This window comes from Poecilia mexicana, unplaced genomic scaffold, assembly GCF_051168715.1.
Source record: "Poecilia mexicana isolate PSO_F unplaced genomic scaffold, ASM5116871v1 scaffold_5, whole genome shotgun sequence".
Taxonomy (NCBI): Eukaryota; Metazoa; Chordata; class Actinopteri; order Cyprinodontiformes; family Poeciliidae; genus Poecilia; species Poecilia mexicana.
In genome coordinates, this window is record NW_028263374.1 from 26955519 (window position 1) to 26979548 (window position 24030).

At 37.2% G+C, this 24030-nt stretch overlaps 3 protein-coding genes across 4 annotated transcripts; 2 read left to right on the top strand and 1 right to left on the bottom strand.

The window, feature by feature from the left end:
- Positions 1-5829: 5829 nt before the first annotated feature.
- LOC106932891 (uncharacterized) lies at positions 5830-8062 on the top strand. The gene is made up of 6 exons (XM_015011834.2): positions 5830-5952; positions 6079-6227; positions 6316-6389; positions 6740-6838; positions 7606-7704; positions 7802-8062. Exons 1-6 carry the CDS (start codon positions 5848-5850, stop codon positions 7954-7956), a joined length of 681 nt encoding a protein of 226 aa, XP_014867320.1. The 5' UTR covers positions 5830-5847; the 3' UTR covers positions 7957-8062.
- A 1974-nt stretch (positions 8063-10036) lies between these two features.
- Positions 10037-13753, bottom strand: LOC106932894 (adenosine receptor A1-like). Its single transcript, XM_015011839.2, has 2 exons — positions 13413-13753; positions 10037-10775 (listed from the first exon to the last, which is right to left on the bottom strand). The coding sequence occupies exons 1-2, from the start codon at positions 13739-13741 to the stop codon at positions 10121-10123; spliced, it is 984 nt and encodes a 327-aa protein (XP_014867325.2). The 5' UTR covers positions 13742-13753; the 3' UTR covers positions 10037-10120.
- Positions 13754-18440: 4687 nt separating this feature from the next.
- Positions 18441-22266, top strand: nat8l2 (N-acetyltransferase 8-like 2). Of its 2 annotated transcripts, none has more exons than XM_015011837.2 (2): positions 18441-18875; positions 21095-22266. In XM_015011837.2, exon 2 carries the CDS (start codon positions 21097-21099, stop codon positions 21766-21768), a length of 672 nt encoding a protein of 223 aa, XP_014867323.2. In that variant the 5' UTR covers positions 18441-18875; positions 21095-21096; the 3' UTR covers positions 21769-22266. The 2 variants fall into 2 exon arrangements, with proteins under 2 accessions (XP_014867323.2, XP_014867324.2); XM_015011838.2 differs by having other exon boundaries at positions 18441-18601.
- Positions 22267-24030: the final 1764 nt, after the last annotated feature.

Genomic DNA, 24030 nt, shown 5'->3' on the forward strand with positions numbered 1-24030 from the left:
CTTTTTCAGTTTCTTTCTTTGTGATCCATGTCACTGAAACACGGATTTTATGTCAAGTCTTAAAGAACTGTGTAAATTGCATAGAATCCTTGTTTAATAATGAACTGCAGCTTTTGTTGTCTCTCTGTTTTCATTTTCTTCATTTTTGTGCACCAGGTGATCTTTGCTAAGCTGTATAAATAGCTTGATAATTTTTCACTTAGTTCTGATTATTTTTATTTCCAATTTATTTGAAAAATGACAAGACATGAAACAATGTCAGATTTAAATAGTCATTGCCATTTTTTAGACCAATACTGAAAAATCAAACTATGATGGAATTAACTTCTCCCTCATTGTTAGGTTTTCATTAAATGTTTGCCCATGTAGGGCTATATGGGCCCTACATGGCAGTGGGCCCACATGGGTTTGCCCATATAGGGCCTGTGTAGGGCCCATGTTTGCGGTGGCCCTACATGGGCAAACCCATGTGGGGCCACCATGGAAATGGTGGACAAACCCATATAGGACCCATATTGTCTGCCCTCCTTTTCCCCATATGGGGCCCACCTAGGTATGCTTGCAGGGATTATCTTGCTTTAATTCTTATAAAGCGTTTTTGAATTACCCTGTTGTAGGAAATGTGCCATACAAATAAATGAGCCTGCCTTACCTAGACTCCACAGTAATCTGTCGAGGTCATAGGCGTAACGTCCAGAAGGACTGGTGTGGACATGTCCCCACCAACTTTGGCCTGATGGGGACAGTCCCCACCAATATTTCCTTCTTTTTTGTACCTGCACCTATGTCCGGACTGTACAGCAGCTGCACGTTGTATTCAAAGCATCAACAGCCAGTTAATGCTTTGTAAAACAAATGGCAAGTCTGCTCACTGATCTAGTGGATTGGACATCACAAGACTTACTGTGCGCGCCGTGGCAGTGCGCCACATGCATTGTGGTGCACTAATGTGTTGTTTTAAGGTGGAGTATGTTTATGTTAATTAGATGCGAGGATATCAGGAGGTTATCGGGTGCGCAGTTGGTAGCCTAGATGTACGCATATAGATGTGATGTTCGGTAGAAATTGAATGTATTGTATTTTATGCTGCATATGATCACATATTTATTGTATTTTTTGTCTTCATTTCAGTTTTACCCTTTTAATTGTCATTAAACCTGCTGACAACGTCCTTCGGTCTTCAGAGTCGTGACATGAGAAAGGTGTTAGAAAGCCTTTGCATCAGACATGCACCAGTAACGGCACAACGCCTTTACTATAAAAATTTGTGCACGTGAGGAACAAACTAGATTTGCTCTTGCAATTCTCCAAAGACGTCTTTGCTTTTCTTTCTTTCCTTCTTCTTTTCCATTTGTCTCAGGTAAATTAATGTATGTCTCTGTTGTTCTGCAGTTTTTGTTGTAATTTCATACGTTGTCTTCTATTGGATTAAACTCTGTCATTCTGTGACGTCAACACTCGTTGTTTTCTGTGTGGCTACACGCGGTCCGCCGGGAGAACCTGGGATCCGTAAGAAGATTGAGCCAGAGATATTTCCCAAAAATATACTGTAACTTAAAATCTTCTTCAACACAAGTTTTAAAGGTCAGTAAAAAGCTTTAATTAAAAAAGAAAGAAAGTGGAGAGAAGGTTAGCTATGCTAGCTTAACTTTTATCACCTTAGCATACACTCTTGCTGCGCAGTTGGAGTATTTCGGTTCAATTAACCCTTGTGCGTGTGAGGACTGAGGCAACTGATACAAGTGATATGGGTGTGGGGTCGGTTGGACCCCATTTGTAAACACAAGGGATAAGGGCAAAAAATAAATAAATAAATACCCCGGGGGAACACAAAGGTTAACACAAAAATAAGGCGACCTCCATTTCTGACAGATAATCAGGAGAACAGGTGTTTAAATTAGCTAATTAACCATCGTGAGTGTTCCTTCCTAATGATCGCAAAATGAAATTTCACAAACAAATCTCCAACGGACAGGATGTATCCGGTTTATTGGTTGCCATGGCAACGAGTCTGCGTGTGACGTTAAGCTCACCGACTGAGAAAAAAATAATACAGACACCTGTTTTTCTACATTTTCCCTGATCATCATTGCATCATTTGTTTGTAGAACGTGGTGATATTCTGATGAAATATTTCATAAAGCATAAAGAGCCAAAGTTTGTTAAATTTTAAACCATGGCTCTTACAGCGACAATTCAATTAAATTATTGATGATATAAAAGAGAAATTTGCTTTGTTCTCTCTTGTATCTTTACAAAACTGGCAGAAACCAAACTATTTATAGATTTATATGCAAAGAAAATATATATTTTTACATATCCAAACATCAGCATGTCAGTTTTAAGCCACATTTTGTAGAATCCAGTAATATCGATGGTCACTCTACTCACCAACTGCTCCAACCAGACCCAAAACAGTTTTTTCCGCCTCTTTATTGTTTGCTATATTAAGGCAAAAATATTCAGCAAATACAGACTCATCCCATAATTTAGAATATGACTGAAAAGTTCCTTTGTTAGTAATTCCATCACCAAGTGAAAGACATTATGTAGATTAATTAGATTACGTCCATTTAAAACATATTTAGATTTCGTAGTATTGTAATGACGCCAGCACACCACAGATGTAGTCCGCCAAACGGGTTTATTAGTAATTAGAAACGAGCCGCTATTTCTGAGGCCGCAGCTCACACCTCCAACAAACCGTTGCGCTCCACCGAACTAGCTTCCTACTAACACCCCCGAGCTCCCTCTTCTTCCGGTCCTGTCCTGCTGCCCCCTGATCCCCCGCCCACATGACAGGTCTATCACGTGTGAGCGGGAGTCAGACAGGGGAAGCCTGTAACTTTTTACACATAACAATAAAGATCACAATGTAACATATAACAAATACACATAACCATATGGACACCAGCAGAACTAAAACACAGAATCGTTACAGTATGTTTAATACCTGCTAAAAGATTATTTCCAAAAGGTACTATTAATCTGACAAGCCTGATCAGGATTGAATAAGACTGCATGACATTCACATGTAAGCTTTGGCCTTTTTCTTAGCACTATAGGCCTTCCAGTAACTGTGGGCGGATCAGCGACCCCGGCTCCTCCTCCCCATCCCCACCAACTTGCAACACAAAGTTTCACCCTTGGCTGTAAACATCAACAATAGCATGAAAACAGTAGTAGTATAATCCACTAAACAATTCTGAAAATCAATACCATATGCACTACCAAAAAGGTTTCCACTGAAAACAAATATGGACACATTTTTAAATCCCTTTATGAAACTTTTGAACTCCCCACATGTGACCAGATTGGAGAGCTTCGGGCTCTGCTGAAGCAAAACCTAAGGAGATTTTTTTTTTTTTTTTTACCAAGCTTATTATGCACTGATGGAACAATGAATGTAATAAATTCCTGAGGCTCATGTTTGTTTTATGCGTGACATGTAACATGACAAGTATGAAAGAACCAGATGGAGGATGGATTTATAAATGATGATGTACCCATGTAAAAATCTAATAGTGTGCAGAAAAAAAACATTTAACTAAAGAATTTTAGGTGCAATGGTAACTGAAGGGTTTGCTACCTGATAAATCTAAGTGCTCCATTATGAGGGAAGCACAAAATCTATGGAGCCACAAACAACATGAAGAGCAGTTTTTTCCCCTTCACAATAATTTCTTAAATCTTAATGCAAGTACTAGCTAACCTAACTTAAACACCTGATTGGAATTTACACATTGTTTGGTTACGTTAAACTCACCACAAAAATACTTCTTGGACCCTTACTGTACTCTACGTTTTGTTCAGTTTATCAAATAAAAACTCTGTAATCCGACCTACAAACCTTAGCTGCTAAAAAAAAGACAGCAACCCTTGCAAACACCATTTGAACCTATATCAAGGTTCATAGTTAAACTTTAAACATTTAGCTAAATGAACAGGATGTACACTGCTGTTCTGTATTTGACTTGGGTCAGAGTACACAAGTGCCAGAAACGGGAAGGGACATTGTTTTTCCTTTTAAATCCACCACTACTCACCTGAAATTATAGCTTGAGTATCAGGAGTGTAACTCTGTGATATCGGTAGTAAACTGAGATTTAAAGATCTAAAATGTTAAAATATATCAGTAAAGGAAGAGGCCAATAAATAAATCACAGACTGCTGCACACTCACAGCAATGATTCACGGCAGAGTAAATTTTTATGCATTTACATCTGTTTGATTTTATTTAAAAACTCATGTTATATGCCTTTAACTTAATTATTATTTACATAATCGAATCAATTCGAGAAGGTACTGAATGTAATTAGTTAATATATACTAACAAAGTTTAGATAATTAAAGTTGTTAAACAAGTTTCTGGTACTGAAATTTTATGTGTTTGGTTTTCATTGAAGTTATGAGAAGTGAAATGGGGAATCAGACACAAAGTCCTGCACCAGTAGGTGGAAGTAAGGTCCCTGTAAGTTGGCTGTCATCTGTCTTAAGAGGGTAATAGAAGAAGAGGATGCACTTTCCCCAGCACTCCGGTCCATGTGACGGATATGCGGCTATGTCCCTGTGGGTAGAGTTGTCGTCTAGTGATCAGAAGGTTCGATCCCAGCTTCCTTGTGCCACATGTCGATGTGGAAGTAAATGGAAGTTTGTAGTAATAATATGTAATTTATGTAATAATATTACATAAATCTTAAAAGTTAGGATTAAATATTTCTGTGAGTGCAACTTGAAGAAGGCACCGTCAATGCTACCACAGGTGGATAAGCAATCAACATGGCCCCGGGGCAGAAACTTAAACTTAGACATCTTTCTCCACATATCTACCAATCACTTACAAAAAATAAGTATTATTTTGGTTTCAAACTACAGTATGCTTCAAAATTGCAGTCATAAACTGAGATCATGTGTGCTTGAGGCAGGGAAACAACAGAAACATGCAGGCCAGTGTGCCTTGAGGACCAGGGGGTTGGGAAACACTGATATAGAGAATATGGATGTCTTGAGGAAATATGTATTATTAACTGCCCAAATTGTTTTTTTTTGTTATTATTTTACCCTTGTGTTTTTAGAGCAGCAGGACCACACAGATCAATAACCCTGAACCCCTGGTGAACAGAGTTAATCTAGAGTTCACTGCTCTCAGCCATATGTTAACGGCATGTTTTTGGCTCATGTTGGTGGCAGAATATAAATATGTGTACATTTTCAGATTATATTTTTATGTTGTCAGAGAATGTCAATAAGCCAATGTGTAAGCTGCTCTCTAACACTGGTTAGACAGTGACATTTAAAAATGAGCAATACTAGCAATATAGTGAATGTCACAAATAGGTTTTAAAATTGTATTACTTTTAAAAAGTGTAACTTTAGCAGTTATTCAACACCCATCAGAATATAAATGACATTAGAAAAATGTTTTTAAAAACGGTAACAGAAAGATTTCTACTGAAGCTATTTAAGGCAGCAAAGCCCTCCACAACATCTGGATTTCTCTAACCCCAGTTGCAAATCCTGTGGCAAATATAAAGTTTAGTGAAATTAAGACCAGGCTGAAGCGATGTGTCAGAAAAATTCATATATTGAAGATACTAGTGAAGGATTGTGAAAGCATTAAAGAAACATTAGAGAAGTGTTTCTGGTAGCAGTGTCACTGACTTTGCAAACAGACCAAATGATTATTTGATCAGCAAACACAAAGACTGGTAAGGGTAAAATTGGGGGGGATGCATTTACTGTCACTGACAAAGGGGCGGTTGGAGGTACCGGAACAATAATTGGTCAGTAGTAACTTTAAAAAGCAGACCTGTGTGGAGTTTGAGAAGAACCTGCTGAAGATCCATAATGAAGACTCTTTGGGTTGCTGTTGTGCTGAGTTTTGTCTCAGTGGGTCAGCCTGCGCCTCTGACCTGTGATAAACTAGCAAAGCCAGTCGAGAAACGTCCAGAGGTAAGTGAAATTGCATTTTCCAAATGATTTATTTTTTTCTTATGAATAAATAAAAAATACAGAGTAACACATTTTTCTTAAGAATTTAGAATGTTTTTCACAAATACATATGTTCTTCTGTTCTAGTTGTCTGGGAGGTGGCATTACATAGCTGTATCAACAGAGGCCTGCTTGCCAGCATTGCTAGTTAACAACATATTTTGGCCAAGTCTTGCTGTAGACATTACTCATAAGGGCACGCCAAACCTCTATACTGCTACGGTTAAGGCTAAAATGTGAGTAATCTTTATTTTGTCTTGCATTTTTAAGTAAAATATTAGATTTTTGTATTTTATGTTAAATGTTGAAATAAATCATCTCCAGGTATGGCTTCTGCTTCAGTGAAACAGAGGATTTTTTTCAAGAAAACAACAAAGTATTTGAAGTCAACAGTGAAAGTAAGAAGCTGTTTCATAAGGTGTTTCATCATCAGTTTCCAAACTCTGTCACATTTCCTTTAGTGATGTTTCAAATAACATGAATATAAAAAAAGATAAGCAAACATTAGCACATATCAGAAATTGTTGTATTTTCACAACAATTTTAAAATTGTTGTTTCATATCAACAATTTCTGATATGTGCTTAGAAAACATAATTGATATGCTACAATTATTTAAATTGCGCATAGTGATTAGAATTCAGGTTAATCTGTTACAGTATGTTTTGTATACTTTGATGCAACTTTAAAATTATAATGATGAAGTTTAATTTAAAATGCATTACAATCCCTCACGCTGTTTTCAACAGATGCTCCAGTTGGTGAGCCAGATGTTCTGCTGCAAACCAGCTGCTCTGACTGCATCGTGGTAAAGTCCAACGACACTTTGAGCACTGTTTCATTACTCAGTAAGGATAACAAATTTATTTAATCTAAAATATTAGAACTTTACATGTAAATTCTGTTGCACTAAATAACTTAAATTGGTGAGAACTTTGGTGAACCTCCTGCCCGTGTTATGGGAGAAATCTGGTGACTCATGATGGTTTGCTGATATGGCTTGGTTTCTTGTGCAGGACAAGATCTCTGAAATTCAACAGTAGATGGTTCAGTAGTAAAATGTGTCCCCTCACCTTAAATCAATAGGGCTCCAGGGGTCAGTCTGAAGTATTATTAGTTAAACCATATAAAAATCAAAGGCATCATAATAGCCTGTGTTAATAACATTTAAAAATTGTCAGATAAAAATTTAATATTTTTGACTGATGACTTCAACTACAACCTTTATTTAAATGTTTCCATTTTGAATGTAAATAAACCTAACATTTTTGCAGAGGCCAATTCAAATACTGCTAAGATGTGAAGTGATATTAGTTTGTTTTTGATATAACAACTAAAGACAACTAAATATAGAAACTTGATTGTGGTATAAAATGGCACAACGAATTCTTTTTCATCCTTCCTATTTGTTTTCTCAAAGCACAAAACTATTCTAGCAACCTTGATGAGCATGAATCAATTTTTGTCAGTTCCTTTTCTAATTTGTTACCACTTTGTGCAAGTTTTGCTACATTATTGTGTAAAATTGCAATATTTTTTGACTGACAACTTTTCCAAAGCAGGATACTGGTTAAACAGATTGCACCATTTTTCTTTTATGCCACATCTTCACCAGGTAGGAGAACGACCATCACTGAAGAGGAACTGAAGGAGTTTGAGATGCAGGTCCAGTGTGTTCGCTTTTCCAAACCACAGGTCTTAAATGCAGACCAAGGTGAGACTCCTACACCAAGGAAAACTGTATGTATTGAAATAAATATAGTAATGTGATTATTTCTGATCATTGCTACTCCTTTTCTTTCCCAATTCAGACTATGATAACTGTCAAGATATTGACGATATCACTGATGATCAGTCTCGCACCTTCTTGCTCCAAGTGATTGAAAGAGTAAAACTTACTCACCAAAGCATACTCAAGTGTTTTGTAGATATGTTACTTTCTTACATTCCTGTTACAATTACTTAGAGAAAAAACATTTGTATGCACATTAAGTGGCTAAAAACGATGATTTCAACTACAACCTTTATTTAAATGTTTCCATTTTGAATGTAAATAAACCTAAATGGCAACATCTTGCTGTAGTTGTAAATTATGAACAATTCTGCTTTTTCTCTATTTCTTCTATGATGTTTTACTTGTTTAGCTTCCAGCAAAAATAATCTCAACACATTACTGTGGAATCTAGATAAGGCAGGCTCATTTATTTGTATGGCACATTTACTGCAACAGGGTAATTCAAAATGCTTTATAAGAATAAAAGCAAGATAATCCAACAAACAAGCAAAAACACTTCATTGTGGAGGCAAAGTAAAGGTTTGTTAGCAATATAACAATGTGAAATGTCAGATTTCCGTGATTGTTCAATATTAGGGAAATGTCAGGGAGTCAGGGGCCATAAGGCTCAAACAAGTCCAGAACAACAACAGAAGACTGAGGTGTGGAGTTCTCTACAGCAGTGTTTCCCAACCCTGGTCCTCAAGGCACACTGACCTGCATGTTTTAGATGTTCCCCTGCTTCAACCCACCCCATGCAGATGATTGCAATTCAGCAAAAGCCTGTTAATCAACTATTGAAATCATGTGTGCTGAAGCAGGGGAAACACTGCTCTACAGATCTGCTGTAAAGCTGACTGCTACAGGATATCCAACCATTAGAATCAATGACAACTCTGAAAAAAAGACTAAAACAATAACTTAATTTCCCTTTGGGATTAATAAAGTATTTTTGAATTGAGTTGATAGACCTTTACCAGACTCCCACTTTGAAAGATTGAGTGTTGACAGGGAAGCTGAGAGGAAGTTTTAGAACTTCCATAGACAAGATCCACATTATAGCTCATTTAACATGATGCTGTGATATGGACCCCTGCTTGTGGCAAAACCTGAGGTTTAGACTTCCATACACACTTGTTGCATTAATTTTGAACGTTGAATGTTTAAAATCGCTGCTACCCTCTGTGACCCGATCCCGGATAAGCGGAAGAAGATGGATGGATGGGCAGACGGATGGACGGCTGGATGTTTATAACCAAAGAACATTCAACATTTCAATGTTCCAGAACATTAAACAGAACCGGTACTGTTAATTGCGTGTTCTCTTGATAAATGATAACTACAGAATGCAAAACAAGTGGTTAACTTTGACTGTTCCTCTTACACCTTTAAATAGTCTGTGACTGTCGTGCTATCTGAAACCAATCTTGCCAATTTTTTCCATTGGTATTTGTGTTGTGTGGGGGATTTGCTAATATATTCTCACTTCCTCCAAAAAGGCTAATTGTAGCGTTGTCCTCTATAAAACTCATGACAGCTAAATGCAAGACCTCTATGATACTGATTGTTTATGAAGATGTTATTTATCTTGTTTAAAGATCGATGCTTTTATTCACAAAGTTAGATTTTCCATGTGCATTTAAGTCATTTATAATTGTGTCTTTAAACTTGGTGTATTTAAACTTAGAAAAATGTCATATTTGCAGCTAAATTAACTAGTATATTATTATGCAAAGTCCTCCATGTATTATAAAACAGACCTCAGAGTCACATTAGATCTTTCTATCTTCTGAAAATTTTAAATTGTATATTGCTTTTCAGAAAAGTCCAGCATGTATTACAAATCCTGCTGTTTCTCCACTTACTGCATAAATGCATCAGTGAAAGTATCAGTGAAAGTAGCTCACCCCTTTCTAAAAAAAAAAAAGCCCAACATAATTTCCACACTGTTGATGCAAATACATTGTCAGAAATAAAGACAAACAGTAATTCCTTTTGAAAAACAAACATTTAATGAAAACATGACAATGAGGAAGAAGTTAATTCATTATAGTTTGATTTATCAGCATTGGTCTAAAAATGGCAATGACTATTTAAATCTGACATTGTTTCATGTCTTGTCCTTTTTCAAATAAGTTGGAAATAATCAGAACTAAGTGAAAAATTATCAAGCTATTTACACAGCTTAGCAAAGATCACCTGGTGCACAAAAATGAACAAAATGAAAACAGAGAGACAACAAAAGCTGCAGTTCATTATTAAACAAGGATTCTATGCAATTTATACAGCTCTTTAAAATCTTGAGAGAAAATCTGTATTTCAGTGATATGCATAACAAAGAAAAAGACTGAAAAAGTTAGATCTGCGTTGTTTCATTTTCACCACTTCTCATGTTACTGCTGGCATTTTCTGTTGTCTGGCTCACTGAAGAGCCTTTATTTTCTGCTGTACACAGAACAAACTGTCTCCAAATCGTCACATAAGCCGTCTTGATCTTTTTTATTTTAAATGCATACACTACTGGATTGACAGCTGAATTAGCGTGTGAAAGCAGAATGCCAACATAGAAAGCTATGTATGGTACAGTGTCTGGTCCATGAAAGTAAACCACGATGTTCATAATGTGAATAGGGAGCCAGGAGACCACAAAAAGAGTCAAGACCAGAGCCAGAGACGATGCAAGCTGTTTTTCTTTCTGAAGGTATATGTGTGACTGATTTTGAGCACCATTACCAGGTTTTTCTTTCAGTCTTCCATGAATAAAACAGAATATACAGCTGTACAAAACAATCATCACCAACAGAGGCATCAGGTTGCAAAGAAAAAAATTAAAGTAAACCAAGTAGGACATGGGAATCACTTCTATGAACCGGCAGACAACTGTAGAATTAGCAGAGTCAGGTGGGTCTTTATGCCATCCAAGCATGGGAGTAAAACTCAGTGGTATTGCAACAAGCCAGCATACAGCTGCAACAGAATAGGAATGTTTCCAGGTTACAGTCCGTTTGTACCTGTAAAGAAAGATATAGAGCGCCAGTCAGAATTTTACGCAAAGTCAAGGAAATTAAACAGTTTTTTTTTTTAATGAAATGGTGAAACAACAGCTCTGGAAAAAATAAATTTCTGAATGCTTCCTGAGTTAAAACATCAGTATTGTTGTTTCTAAATGAATATGAACTTGTTTCTTGTGCCATATTTGAGGTCTGAAAGTACTTCATCTTGAGCACCTGCCCCTTTTGCTCCTTGCCCCCAAGTGCCCTTTTGGTCCTTTTTTTTTTTTTTGTATTATTATTTTCTAAGCCCTCTTTTGACACATAATAACACGTACTAAAATTATTATTATTTTTCTTTTGTACAACATAATAAGCCCTCCGGTCACCTTGTTACCTTTGACCTTTTGCCCGTGACACATGACGCAAAATTGCCTCTCGCGCAGTGAGATAAGGCAGCTAACTGGAGCTCAACGTAACGAACGTTCCAGATTACAGATCAGTTTTTGGTGAATTAAAAAAAAATCGTTTTTGGTGAATAAAGTGGAGTAGACTTGCTACTTGTCAGATGACGGAAAACGTGAAGTATCGTTTCTGCTTCAGCACGGAGTAGCGGTTTAAGCAGAGAGGTAATGAAATACAACAGACACTGACAGGCCTCTGCGTCTGGCTAACTCTGAAGAACTACTGACCTGGAGGAGACAGCCAGGTGAGGAAAAACTGTTCTTATCTATCGATTCGGTATTTTTATCATACAGACATTAGGCTGTTGTTGTTGTGCTATCAGCTAGCTGCTAGCTAACGACTTTGCGAAGCAAAGCCAGACAACTGAAAAGCTTCTCCCATGTATCGTTAATGGTAGCAGTCATTCTTCAGTATCGCTTATGCAATAGGGGCACATCGCCCGTCCAAAACCGATCATCTCCATATGTCTTCTAATTTCCTTTGCTGCATAATGTACATTGCATTTATTCCAGCGTTAGGTAAATGTATCTTGAAGGAGAAAGCACTTAAATAAAAGTCCAACAAGGATATTCATGTAGAATTAAAAATAACTTACCCTGAATTACCATGATAGATATAATGTGTGTAATAAAAGTGTGTAATTAATGAAGGGGAAAAAAAACTCAATCCAGACTTTAAATACGTTTAGGGTCTGGTTCGCAGAGTATGCAGTTATTTCCCCCCCCAATTATTCAATAAAAAAAAAACCTAACCTCAGTTAAGTAAAATAAAATTGTAATCAAAACTTTTGGAATTGTAATGATTCCTTTTTTTAAACAAAAACTTTTGTTTAAGAAACTTATTTTTCAAAATTAAATAACTCATTTTTGTCTCGTGAACTTAAAAAAGTTATTTGCCAAACATAAACTTTTATTTGCACACATCAGAAATCTTTTGTTGAGATTTTAGGCCCACGACGTCATGTGAGAATCACAAGCAAAACTTTGACTCACAAACAAAAACTTATATTAACTTATATTATATGAGAATAGCAAGAAAAGATTTATGACAAGCACAAATAAGTTTGGTTTGCAAAAATAAAAAATCATGAGACAAAACTGTGATTTTAATTTTTAAAAAAAAGTTTTTTAAGCAAAACTCAGTAGGCTTTTCTCATGGTGACATGCATTAACAATTCAATATTTGCTTTTTTTGTTTTGTTTTGTTTTTCTGCAGTTCCACATTAAAGTTTGATGCAGCTCTGCTTTCCTGAATGGACCATCTTCATCTCCACTGCAAGTGTAGCAAACAAGCAGCTCTTTGTTTTATAGGTTACAGTACACTAAAAGGTTGCATTGTGCCCTTGTTTATATTTTTAATAGTGTAATTCTGTAAAGACAAAATATGTCTGGTGGTCCAGCTCTGATTTACATATCTTGCTAAATTTGCGGGTTTGATTGTTGCAATACTTTCCTATAACAAAATAGACCTGCAGAAAAAAAATTACTAATAAAATATCTTACATATGCATAGTTGTATCCTCTATATAGAGATTTTCCTTAGCTTTGATTGTATATCTCGCAATTTTGTAATTTATCATTGTTTATTAAACTCTGAAAGCTGTGTGGCTTTAATATTCTGTCCTAGAATGCGGTTAGATGTGCCTTTTTTTTCTTTTTTGAGCACCTGCCCCTTTAGTGGTCTCTGCACAGCCCTGATCTTTTTTATTTTGACCATTCCTCATTTTCTGAAAATACTTAATTTTTGCTTAGAATTTCAAAGACATGTTGTCAGTAGTTCATAGAATAAAAGAACAATGTTCATTTTACTCAACCATATACCTATGAAAAGTAAAATCGGAGAAACTGAGGTGGTCACTTAATGTTTTTTGCCTGAAACATTTTGATAGCTATTAAAAGTATGTGACTGAGATGACTCAAGATTTGAGCTTGTTTGTACAACGTCTGATCACAGGAAATCCACCATAAACGAAAGATTTCTGAACCAAATTAATTAAAGATTTGTTTTTCATCATCAGTCCGCTCTGGTGAAAGAATGCTTTAGATACATTGAACTCCTACTTTGTACTCTGAAAAAGACATTATAAAAACCTGAGGTCAAGCTGAAAACCTGTCAGAACTCAGAGAATAAAATGTAAGTAAGTATTCAGAATGATTGAAATTTGCTCAGTGAAAAGTTAAAGACAATTCTTACCGCAGAGGGATATAGACCCGCAGGAAACGATCAATAGCAATAGCCATCAGACACAGGATTGAAACTAGGGTCAGGAGGATGAGTACACAGCTGATGAAGAGGCATGTGTGGAATGAAGTCTCCAGATGTCCATCCAGCAGCACAGCCATTGGTATGGCAACAAATCCAACCAGAAAGTCAGCCACAGCCAGAGACACAATAAGGCAGAAGGTGGGTTGTTGGATGCCTTTAGTTTTCCACAAAGCTAAAACAACCAACATGTTTCCCAGACAGCAGCAGACTGCGATGAGGACTTCCAACACGGTATAAATGACTTCTCCAGTGTTCATGGTGCTGACTGTCAGCAGCAACTCTCAGGGTAAAAATGAGTGAATTCATGATGTTGTTCAGGCTTTTTTTTAAGCTTTGTGGTCTAAGATTCAAGACTACTGTGGTTTAGACCATTACCATATTCAGAAAAAGCATCAGCTATTGCACTTGTTCACAGAAACTGTGAAATAGATGAGGGGAAAGAGGCTCTTAACCACAACCTTGATAAAGATCAACTTGATTCTTAACTCCAAAGTGGCTGATGGGCACAAACAAAAATTAAAATATTTTTTTTAATTATTAATTTATTTATACAGGATAATCTCTTGAGACTCATGGTCTCATTTGGAAGAGAAGACCTGTTGAACACATCACCAACAATAACATGAAAACAATAATGGTACGATCAGGGGCGCTGCCAGGAATCATGGGCCCCATGACAACAAATTTGATTAGGCCCCCCTGCGCAGCTGCTGTTAAAATTTATTTGAGTCTATTTGACCTATCAAAAGTGTAGTTTTAGGCTCTAAAACTCTCATGCCTCTGATTGGTTGTTTCTAGATAGCACTAGGAGAAAGCAGAGGAAATAGATTTTTCACACCATATTCAGAAATAGCATCATTGCACTTGTTCACAGAAACTGTGAAACAGATGAGGGGAAAGGCTCTTAACCACAACCTTGATAAAGATCAACTTGATTCTTATGTATACATATAATATATATAATATAATTTTAAATTAGATTATATTTTCTATTATTATTATTAATCATTTATTCATAAGAGAAAATCTCTATTTGCAAACTTCAAATAGAAACAAGTTGTGAACCACATTCACTGGTATTCAGGCTTCCTCTGTTCTTCTGACTTCTGTCAGAAATGATATGTTGAAATGTTATCAACCTCCACCGAACTTAAAGGTGTTACAAATGATTAATAATTATAAAAATGTCTAGTAATTTCCACTTTTATTTGTGCCCATGAACCACTTTGGAGGCAAGAATCAAGTTGTTCTTTATCAAGGTTGTGGTAAAGTGCCTCATCTGTTTCAAAGTTTCCATAAATCGATGCAATAGTCAATGCTATTTCTGAATATGGTCCAAATATACCGCTTTAGTTTCAAATTATATATATGAAACTAAAAGGCTGATAGCTTCCTCAAAGCTTAAAAGAAGACCTGAACATCATTTATATAAAAATGTGTTTTTTGTCAAGCAAATTATGCATAGATGGAACAATGAATATAATAAATTCCAACATGATTGGAAGTCCTCATTGCAGTCTGCTGCTGTCTGGGGACAGGGCTGGCCCAAGCCTCCATAAGCGAAATCTGGTTTGTGGGGCCCTATAGTTCTGCTAACAATGTGGACTGGCTGCAATCAGCAGTCCGGTAATTTGGTCATTCTCACACCTGCTATAAACGTATTGCATCTCTGGCAGTGCTGTTTACATTATATACATAAGATACATTTATTGGCCAACTGATTTATCGACCAGTTGATTTCTGGGTGCCGATTTCCTTAATTTTGGGGGATCGTGATTGGCTGATACTTACATGAAGCCCATCTTATCCACTAATCTTGTCTCTTCTGCTCTGCAGTGAGAGGTTTGACTGACAGACCGGCCCACCAGGTCAGGTCTGCACGTTTACAATTAACAATATTCACCCTACTGTTGCCAACAGTGACTTTCAAGATTCAAGATTCAAGATTCGAGATACTTTATTGTCATTCACATCACGTATCACATGAGGTGGAACGAAATTGAGAGTCACAGCCCCAGTTACATCCAAATATAAAAATATAAATATAAAAATATAAAATATAAAAATATAAGTCGCTACAAGAGCACAATATTATAGGTAGGAAAAGTGTATAGCTAAGAGCAGTGCAATAAGGGAGGATGATGGGAGTTTAAGAGTCGCACAGCTTCTGGTATGAAGCTGTTTCTCAGTCTGGTTGTCCTGCATTTGATGCTCCGCAACCTCCTACCTGAGGGGAGCGGGACAAAAAGTGAGTGTGCTGGGTGAGTAGGGTCCTTCATGATGCAGGAGGCCCTTTTCCTGCATCTGGAGGTGTAGATGTCTGTGGCGGTGGGGAGGTTGACTCCAACAGTCCTTTGCGCCGCCTTCACCACTCTTTGCAGAGCTCTCCTGTCTGCAACAGAGCAGCTGCCGTACCACACGTTTATGCTGGAGCACAGCACGCTCTCCACCACACATCTGTAAAAGGAGTTGAGGACAGAGCTCCCCAGTCCTGCACGCTTCAGCCGCCTGAGGAAATAGAGCCGCTGATTCACCTTCTTGACCAAAACGGAGGTGTTTTTGCTCCAGGTGAGGTTGCTGGACAGGTGCACGCCCAAATACCTGTAGCTGGAGACAACTTCCACCGCAGATCCTCCGACTACCAGGGGGGAATGGACATGTGTGTTCCGTCTGAAGTCCACGATCATCTCCTTCGTCTTCTTGACGTTGATGCAGAGGTTGTTCTCCCTGCACCAGGCCTCCAGGTTTTCCACCTCCTGTCTGTAGCTTGACTCATCACCGTTTGTGATGTTTCCAACCACTGCTGTGTCATCTGCAAACTTCACAATATGACAGCCAAGATGGAGAGGAGAGCAGTCATATGTGAGTAGCGTGAACAGGAGGGGACTCAGCACACAGCCCTGTGGGGAGCCAGTGCTGAGGACTGTGGTGGAGGAGGAGATGTTGTGAATCTTCACAGACTGCGGCCTGTTGGTCAAGAAGTCCAGGACCCAGTTGCAAAGTGAAGTGCGCAGTCCAAGTGAGGAGAGTTTATGTATTAGGGTCTGAGGAATTATTGTATTGAAAGCCGATGTGAAGTCCACAAATAGCAGACGAACATAGGAGTTCCTCTTCTCCAAGTGAGTGAGAGCAGTATGGACCACAGAAGAAATGGCATCGTCTGTGGAGCGGTTCTTCCTGTAGGCGTACTGGTGAGGGTCTACGGTGACGTCAATAGTGGCTTTGATGTGGGTCATTACCAGTCTTTCAAAGCACTTTGTGACTATCGGCGTGAGGGCTATTGGCCGATAGTCATTCAGACCCATCACTTTGGATGTCTTTGGGACCGGGATGATGGTCGCGGTCTTCAGGCAGGCGGGAACAGCCGCTTGAAAAAGGGATAGATTGAAAATGTCTGCCAGGACCTCACAGAGCTGATCAGCACAGTCCCGCAGAACCCGTCCGGGGATGTTGTCCGGGCCAGCAGCTTTTCGTGGGTTGATCCTTTTCAGGGTCCTCCTCACTTCTGCTGGCGTCACACTGAGTGGCACTTCTCCAGGTGGAGGGATAAGACTGGTGCTGGGTGGGGTGTCATGGTCCTCGAAGCGTGCGTAGAAGTCGTTGAGGGCTTCAGGCAGAGTGGGGTCTGTAGTGCATTGTGCAGCACTGGTTTTGTAGTCAGTGATGCACTTGATTCCCTTCCACATGCTTTGTGGAAGGGAATTGTCTTTGTCTTACTATATTTAAAGACATTTCAGACAAAAAAAATTAATATCAACCAAAATCAAAATTGGCAGGTCAGGCTTTTTAAAGATCAATAACCAGGAATCGGCCAGAAAACTGCAATCGGTGCTATGTGTTCATAGCATCAAAGAATGCTATGAACACACATGTTCATAGCATTCTTTGATTATTAAATAAATTTCTTTTAAGCGTTACTCCAATAGCTAAAAATTTAATTTATATCAGATGAGTCTTTTTTCAACTTAGAAGTTGATGTAAAAATAATGTTTGTTTTAGCCACAAAATGATTATGCTCAGCAGCAAACAACATATCCCCAACTACAGCTTAGAGCAGCTCATCGATGTAGCAGCCATGTAGCCTGACGTAAAAACATTTTGCTAGACAATGTCAAACATTGAGAAGTTTTAATTATTGTTATCAAACGTTATCAAACACGGCATTTTGAAGCCAAAAATACCTCAAAAATATACAGAGCAAACCATGAGAATCAACTCATTAAAAGTTTAAATTCAGTTTCACACAAAGACCCTAGCACAAATGTTTGGCTGTTGAACTGGACCGTTGAAGCTAATTTTCTATTAGCAGCTTTACTAATCTATACAATACCAAGACACATTAAAACAAACATTTAGCTTGGCTTTTTTCTATTCTTCCTCTTTCTTTTCTACCTCCCTGAAGGATAAGTCCTTTTTTGAAACATTGTTTTGCTAACAAAACAATGCCTCTGACCGAAGCATGCTGTACCTACCACGACCACCAGGGGGCCCCAAGAGCAATTTAGTTTTTTTTTTTCTCTTTTTATTGAAAAAATAATTTCTACATACATTATCAAATATATATATTGTTGTTACTTTAAACGAAAAGAGAATCGGCCTTTTTCCAACTTTTGTCACTTACGCCTGACAAATAAAAGTCAGTCACCAAACACAGGTTTCCAACACGTAGTGTGTATTTAGAATTTTTCATTGCTGATATAAGAGGATGGAAATAACAACACAAAACAAGACCTGGTTTATTTATTTATTTTAAAACAACAGCTGCCGATTAAAATGAATGTTACATCCTTGACATGATCATATGAGTTCGTTTTTTTTGTGTGTGTTTTTTTTTTTTTTTTACCGACAAATCGATCAGAAGCGCAGTGTAAATGGTCATATCCGTCGGATCCGCCTCTCTGGCTGCAATGCGCGCTCCCGACGCAGGGAACAAATTTTCACAGGGGAACAGAATTTCGCACAACACAAAACTTATGACTTCTTCAAGCTGCAACAGTCTGATTTACTCATTGAGCTCTTCCTTTACCGACATATTTTAATATTTTAATAGTGCTTTAAATATGATTTACTACCGATATCACAGAGTTACACTCATGACACTCACTCTATAGTTTCAGGTGAGTAGAAGTGGATTTAAAAGGAAAAACAATGTCACTTCCCGTTTATGACGCTTATGTACTCTGACCCGAATCAAATGTGTACGTCCCGTTCATGTAACTGCACAAGTTTAAAGTTTAACTATTAACGTTACGTTCAAACGGTGTTTGCAAGGGTTGCTGTCTTTTTAAGCGGCTGAGGTGTAAGTCGGATTACAGAGTTGCTGTTCGATAAACTGAACAAACCGAGAAAGTTTGCGTAAAGTACAGTAAGGGTCCGAGAAGTATTTTTGTGGTGAGTTTAACATAACCGAACAATGAGTAAATCCCAATCAGGTGTTTAAGATAGGTTACCTAGTATTGCATTCAGTTTTAAGAAATTATGGTGAAGGGGGAAAAAAACTGTTCTTCATGCTGTTTGTGATTTTGACGCAGCCCGAGATTACTGCGTATTTGACTATAAAAACATGATAAATCTTTGTGTTTCCTTTGTACCCGCTCGCTCACGAGCTACTACACAGCCTGGGTTAGCTTGTGCAGTTTTAGCAAGCTAACCCAGTATTAAAATCCAAGCAGAGAAAGCATGGAATTTAATACAGCACGACTGAAGTATTCCTACCAGCTACTCCAGTTATCTTTTCTGAAATAGGTAGACTGTGCTCATTATTTTTACATGTAGTTCTACCATTATGTACTTGATTATATACTTGGTTTAAAAATTAATCTTCAACTTCTTATTCTTAAATCAACAACTCCTATAAAATGCATATTCAGAGAAACAAGCACATTTTATATTTAGGGAATTGAAATGCTGCATTTCGAAATCATTTAGCATAAGGAAACAATTTGAAACTTTCACATCTTTATTGCACTGGAACATTTTTGTTAACTGAAATAAAAATGAGAGTTTACAAAAAAAGAGAGAACAACTAACAAAATAAAAGTGTTCACAAAATTAACTGAATTTATAGCTTAGTTTATGGCTGTGTCTGACATTGTATGAATGTGCCACATTATGTCAGCAGATAGCAGGTACATCAGTCAAGTGTTGCTGCAGTCCGTCCACACTTAACATTCCAGCTACAGTTGGGAGAAAGTGCCAAAGTTCAATTTGAGATAACTTTGAAAATGACTGAAACTTAGATAAAAGGAAGTGTCTTGTAGTGGAAGGAAATAAATGACATTATTAAAGGGGAACAAACCCACAAATATTAAGGATCACTTTGATTCACCCATTCACATTCACAGTTAATTTCAGTGATTTTCTTTTTAATCAGTGTTTTAAGTGATAGCTAAACACTTAAAACATTGTACATTGCACCAGCTTCCAGCAGCTGCCATGTAATACCAGAATATGTGCAAAATATCCAAAACATTATCCTCATGATGGCTTGGCTGCTATGTTCTGGTGCTATCAGTCAATTTCAGTGTTTTCTGTAATGTAACACCCGCATTTAATGTTGCGCTTTCTAATGCGCAAATTGAAATTAATCTGAATTACTTTTAATTTGGTTAATCTGCATTAGCTGCTTTGCAGTTGCTGTTACTGTGCTTACTGAATTTTTGACAGTTAAAAATATTTCTTATACTTGCCTGATATTTATGGCTGTTCTGCTTTAAATTAATACATAAAAAAACTATTAGCAATTTCTGGGATTTATATTTTTTACTTTTCTTCTTTTCCAATCTTGCCCCATATTATGTAACTCAACTTACAAAACAGATTTAAACTAGAACTGAAACTAATAAAAACTAAAATGGAACCAGCATTTAAAATAATAATAATAATTAATCAAACAAATGGTAAAAAAGTACCTAAAACTAAAATAGAATTTAAAATCTAAAGTCAAAACAAAACATTAAAACTAATAAAACTGCAAAGCTATTAAAACATTGGATTGGAGAATGAAGCACAACCATAGCAGCCTGGCAGCTTCTCTTCATGCTGCTGACTAAAATAACATTACTAATGGAAGATATAATAGTCCTTACTGCAGAAGTTGGAATAATTTGATTTCCAGCTCTGTTTCTGTCCAGATCTTACTCTGTAAAGGTTACAGAGTATTTTAGTACACTCCATTTGAATATGGCGCATTAAGTCTGTTATTACATAAGGACCATATTTTTTATGCGAATGACAAAGTCAAGTCAAATGTGACTTGACTTTGAACAAAACATTACTCCACAAAACATTATACAGTATATAATGCTATACGGTAAAGTTTATAGCTATACTGCTATAAACTTTAAGTGTTACATTAGCAATAAATATCAAATATATCAATCGATGTGCCAGTTACTAGGAATCAAAGGCAAATCTTAACAGGTGGAGTTTAACCTTGATTTAAAGGACCTCAGTGTTTCAGCATCTTTGCAGTTTTCTGGACATTTCTTCCACATTTGTGGAGAACAGAAACTGAATGCCGCTTTTCCATAATTTGGTTCTGGAAAAGATACAAGATAGATAATAAAAAACTTACAACTCATGCTTCTTCTTTTTGCTTTTTCCTGTAGTCATGGAGCTGGTGATCCGCCGCTACCGTCCCTCAGACAAGGACACGGTGCGGTGCCTGTTCAGCAACGGCATAAGGGAGCACATCGGCCCATGTTTTCAGAATGCCATGACCAGCCCTCTCCACCTCACTATTACCCTGTCTCTGGGTGTGGTTGGCTACCTCCTGGGCTCTTTGTTTACAGCTATGTTGCTGTCAGCAGCCTGGGTGGGACTCATCTACTGCTGCTCCTACGACCTATTCGCCAGGTATGTCGCAGCGAAACTGAAGACAGACATGCAGGACATCGATGGGAGCTACCTGAGCAGACCGGATGACTGCTTTTGGGTGGCAGAGGCTGAGGTCGACGGGGCAACGCAGGTCATCGGCATGGTGGCTGTATTGTGTATAGAAAGTGGGAATGAGAAGCATGGGGAATTGTTCAGAATGAGCATCTCACCAAAGTCCAGGCGGATGGGACTGGGCCGTAGGTTGACTCAGACTGTGATTGATTTCTGTAAGGAGCGAGGCTTCTCCAAGGTGGTGCTAGAGACCACCTCCACCCAGATGGCTGCTGTGGATCTGTACAAAAAACTGGGGTTCAAACTTGTCCTCACACACACAGAGGCATATTCTCCCTCCTGGGTGCTTGCGTTGGTCCAAGTCACCATTTTAAAAATGGAAAAACTTTTGTGAAGCTACAGCTTAGGGTTTGCCTCTGTGTCTTACTTTGCACCTCCTAAAGAAAAGCCTGTCTTATAAGTGGTAGCTTTTCCACTTACATGGGGACCAAAAACAGTGTGAATAATGTGTGACATCAGAGAAAAAGTAATGAAAGGCTTTAATATGTGAAGGTGTGAGGATATAAAATTACAATATTTATGTTGCAGAGTTAATCATTTTTGTTTACAGGTGGGGATTGGTTAAATTATGCTATTCAACTCTGATTATGATGCATTCACCATCATTACGTTTGGTTGTCTCCAACTTATTGAAAGTAGTTCTAATTTCTTGTTTACGCTTGTTAAATGTTTAATTAATGAAATTTTAACAGTTTACTTCACTCCACCTATTGAATATTATTGAGTGTGTTATTGATCTGACCTGTTTCCACTAACTGTTTTTATAACAACCAATTTTGTTCTCCTGACAAAAAGTCTGCACTAAATCTTAAATAAAGATTATTTTTTCTAATATGTTGCCTTTATTTGTATTTTTTGTTTAATTTAGCAATAGAATAAGACAAAAACATTTCAGTAAATGAACCCTGACCTTTCTACCGTTTGTCCTTTCTTCCATTCCTTTCTTCTTTTCCGTTAGACCTCACCACTCACCTTCAAGCGCTCTGTCTGTTTAGATTAATCAGCCTGACCTGCATTCATAATGCTGACCCGTCGAGATTTTTGTTGAACTACCACAATTAAATCAAAACCATTGGCACTGATGTGTGCATTTTTGGTTTCAATCAGATCTTACATTTATGCAATAGGTATAATGCCACAATTTTTAACTGTTTTATTGATGCGTCAAAAGCGTTTGATTATGTAAATTATGAAAATGTGTTTTATAAATTGCTTGTAGAGAAAATCCTAAATAATTAAGAATCTTAGTGTATCGGTATGCTCTTTCTCTGACCTCAGGTTGGGACATTACATACTCCAAAGCATACTGCCCACCTGTGGAGGCATCACAGAATAAGCAGTAAACATGAATTTCAGGTGGCATGTAATGATGGCAGGAAGATGCTGCTTGACGTGCTGGGGTGGAGTAGTACCAGTCAGATGCTCATAAATGTCAACTTGTGACGCTGTACTTTAAAACCTTATGTCCAGATGTATGTGTAGGCTAACAGACTCTGTAAATAGCTTCCACATAGGGATATGCAGTTGTCATATCATTTGTTTTTATTGAGAGTATGTCGTCATGGCGATAAACACTTCAGTATGATGTTTCCAAAATCCAAACACTTTTTATTGCTTGAGTACTGTTACTCTTTTTCCCAGTTTTTTCCATGACGGCAGTGATAAATATTAATATGTTTTAAGTATAAATACCACAATAGCCCAGCCGAACTCTAACCCATGTGAGTTAGCTTCAAGAAGCTGTTATTCCAGATGTAGGTGTTTGTCGTTGGGAATGTAAATTATTATAAATGTGAGACATAATCCAGGTAGGGACACTTTTAAAGCCACGTATCACAGTGACGTTTTCCAGCCCCTGGAAGGTTTCCACAGTATGTCAGTCATAAATATTAATACAACATATACAGTGACAATCAGTAAAATACTATTAAACCCAAAATACTTTATAATAAGTCTGCGAGGCAAGAAATAAATTTTTTTTCGTACTTGTCCATTTGTTCTGCAAACATATTTATGCATCTCTTATTTTAGTAACAGCAAGCAAAAAGACTTGACAGTAAACCTGATTCAGATTAGATATGCATTTGTTGTTGTACCTGGATAATATTTGATATATAAATTATTTTGACATATATTTTTTAAATCACTAATCTGTTACTGTGGACCAACCAATGTTAAAATTAAACAGTGACATATTTTAAACAGATCTATTTGTAAGCACTTTTAGTTTGTTGGTGTCAGAATCACTGTCAGTCTCACACAGCAGAGGGCACTGCTTACCTAAGAAATGCAGCAGTTCCAGGTTCAGAGCCTTTGCAAAAGTATTGATACTGCAGCAACATTTTCTGCATGTTGTCATATTATAACCATAAAATTCAGGGCATTTTATGTGATCACAATCTAAGATTTCTTTTTGCAAAAATAATTTTAAACACAAATATCTACTATACAAAAATATAATTATTATTATTACAATTATTGTAAGTATTTTTTTTGTTATTTTTATTTATTTATTTCATTCATTTCTTTTTTTAAGATACTGTTTATCCAGATTCATTTAAATTGTCCCTATTGTGAAAAAGATGAAACTGTCCAT

What these genes read in the sequence shown, in the direction of transcription:
- LOC106932891 (XM_015011834.2), top strand. Translation starts at nt 5,848, where the DNA reads ATGAAGACTCTTTGGGTTGCTGTTGTGCTGAGTTTTGTCTCAGTGGGT. An exon ending in ATTTGAAGTCAACAGTGAAA is followed by an intron (nt 6,390 to 6,739) that starts GTAAGAAGCTGT and finishes TGTTTTCAACAG; the next exon opens with ATGCTCCAGTTGGTGAGCCA. An exon ending in GGTCTTAAATGCAGACCAAG is followed by an intron (nt 7,705 to 7,801) that starts GTGAGACTCCTA and finishes TTCCCAATTCAG; the next exon opens with ACTATGATAACTGTCAAGAT.
- LOC106932894 (XM_015011839.2), bottom strand. Translation starts at nt 13,741, where the DNA reads ATGAACACTGGAGAAGTCATTTATACCGTGTTGGAAGTCCTCATCGCA. An exon ending in CGGGTCTATATCCCTCTGCG is followed by an intron (nt 10,776 to 13,412) that starts GTAAGAATTGTC and finishes CTTTCTTTACAG; the next exon opens with GTACAAACGGACTGTAACCT.
- nat8l2 (XM_015011837.2), top strand. Translation starts at nt 21,097, where the DNA reads ATGGAGCTGGTGATCCGCCGCTACCGTCCCTCAGACAAGGACACGGTG.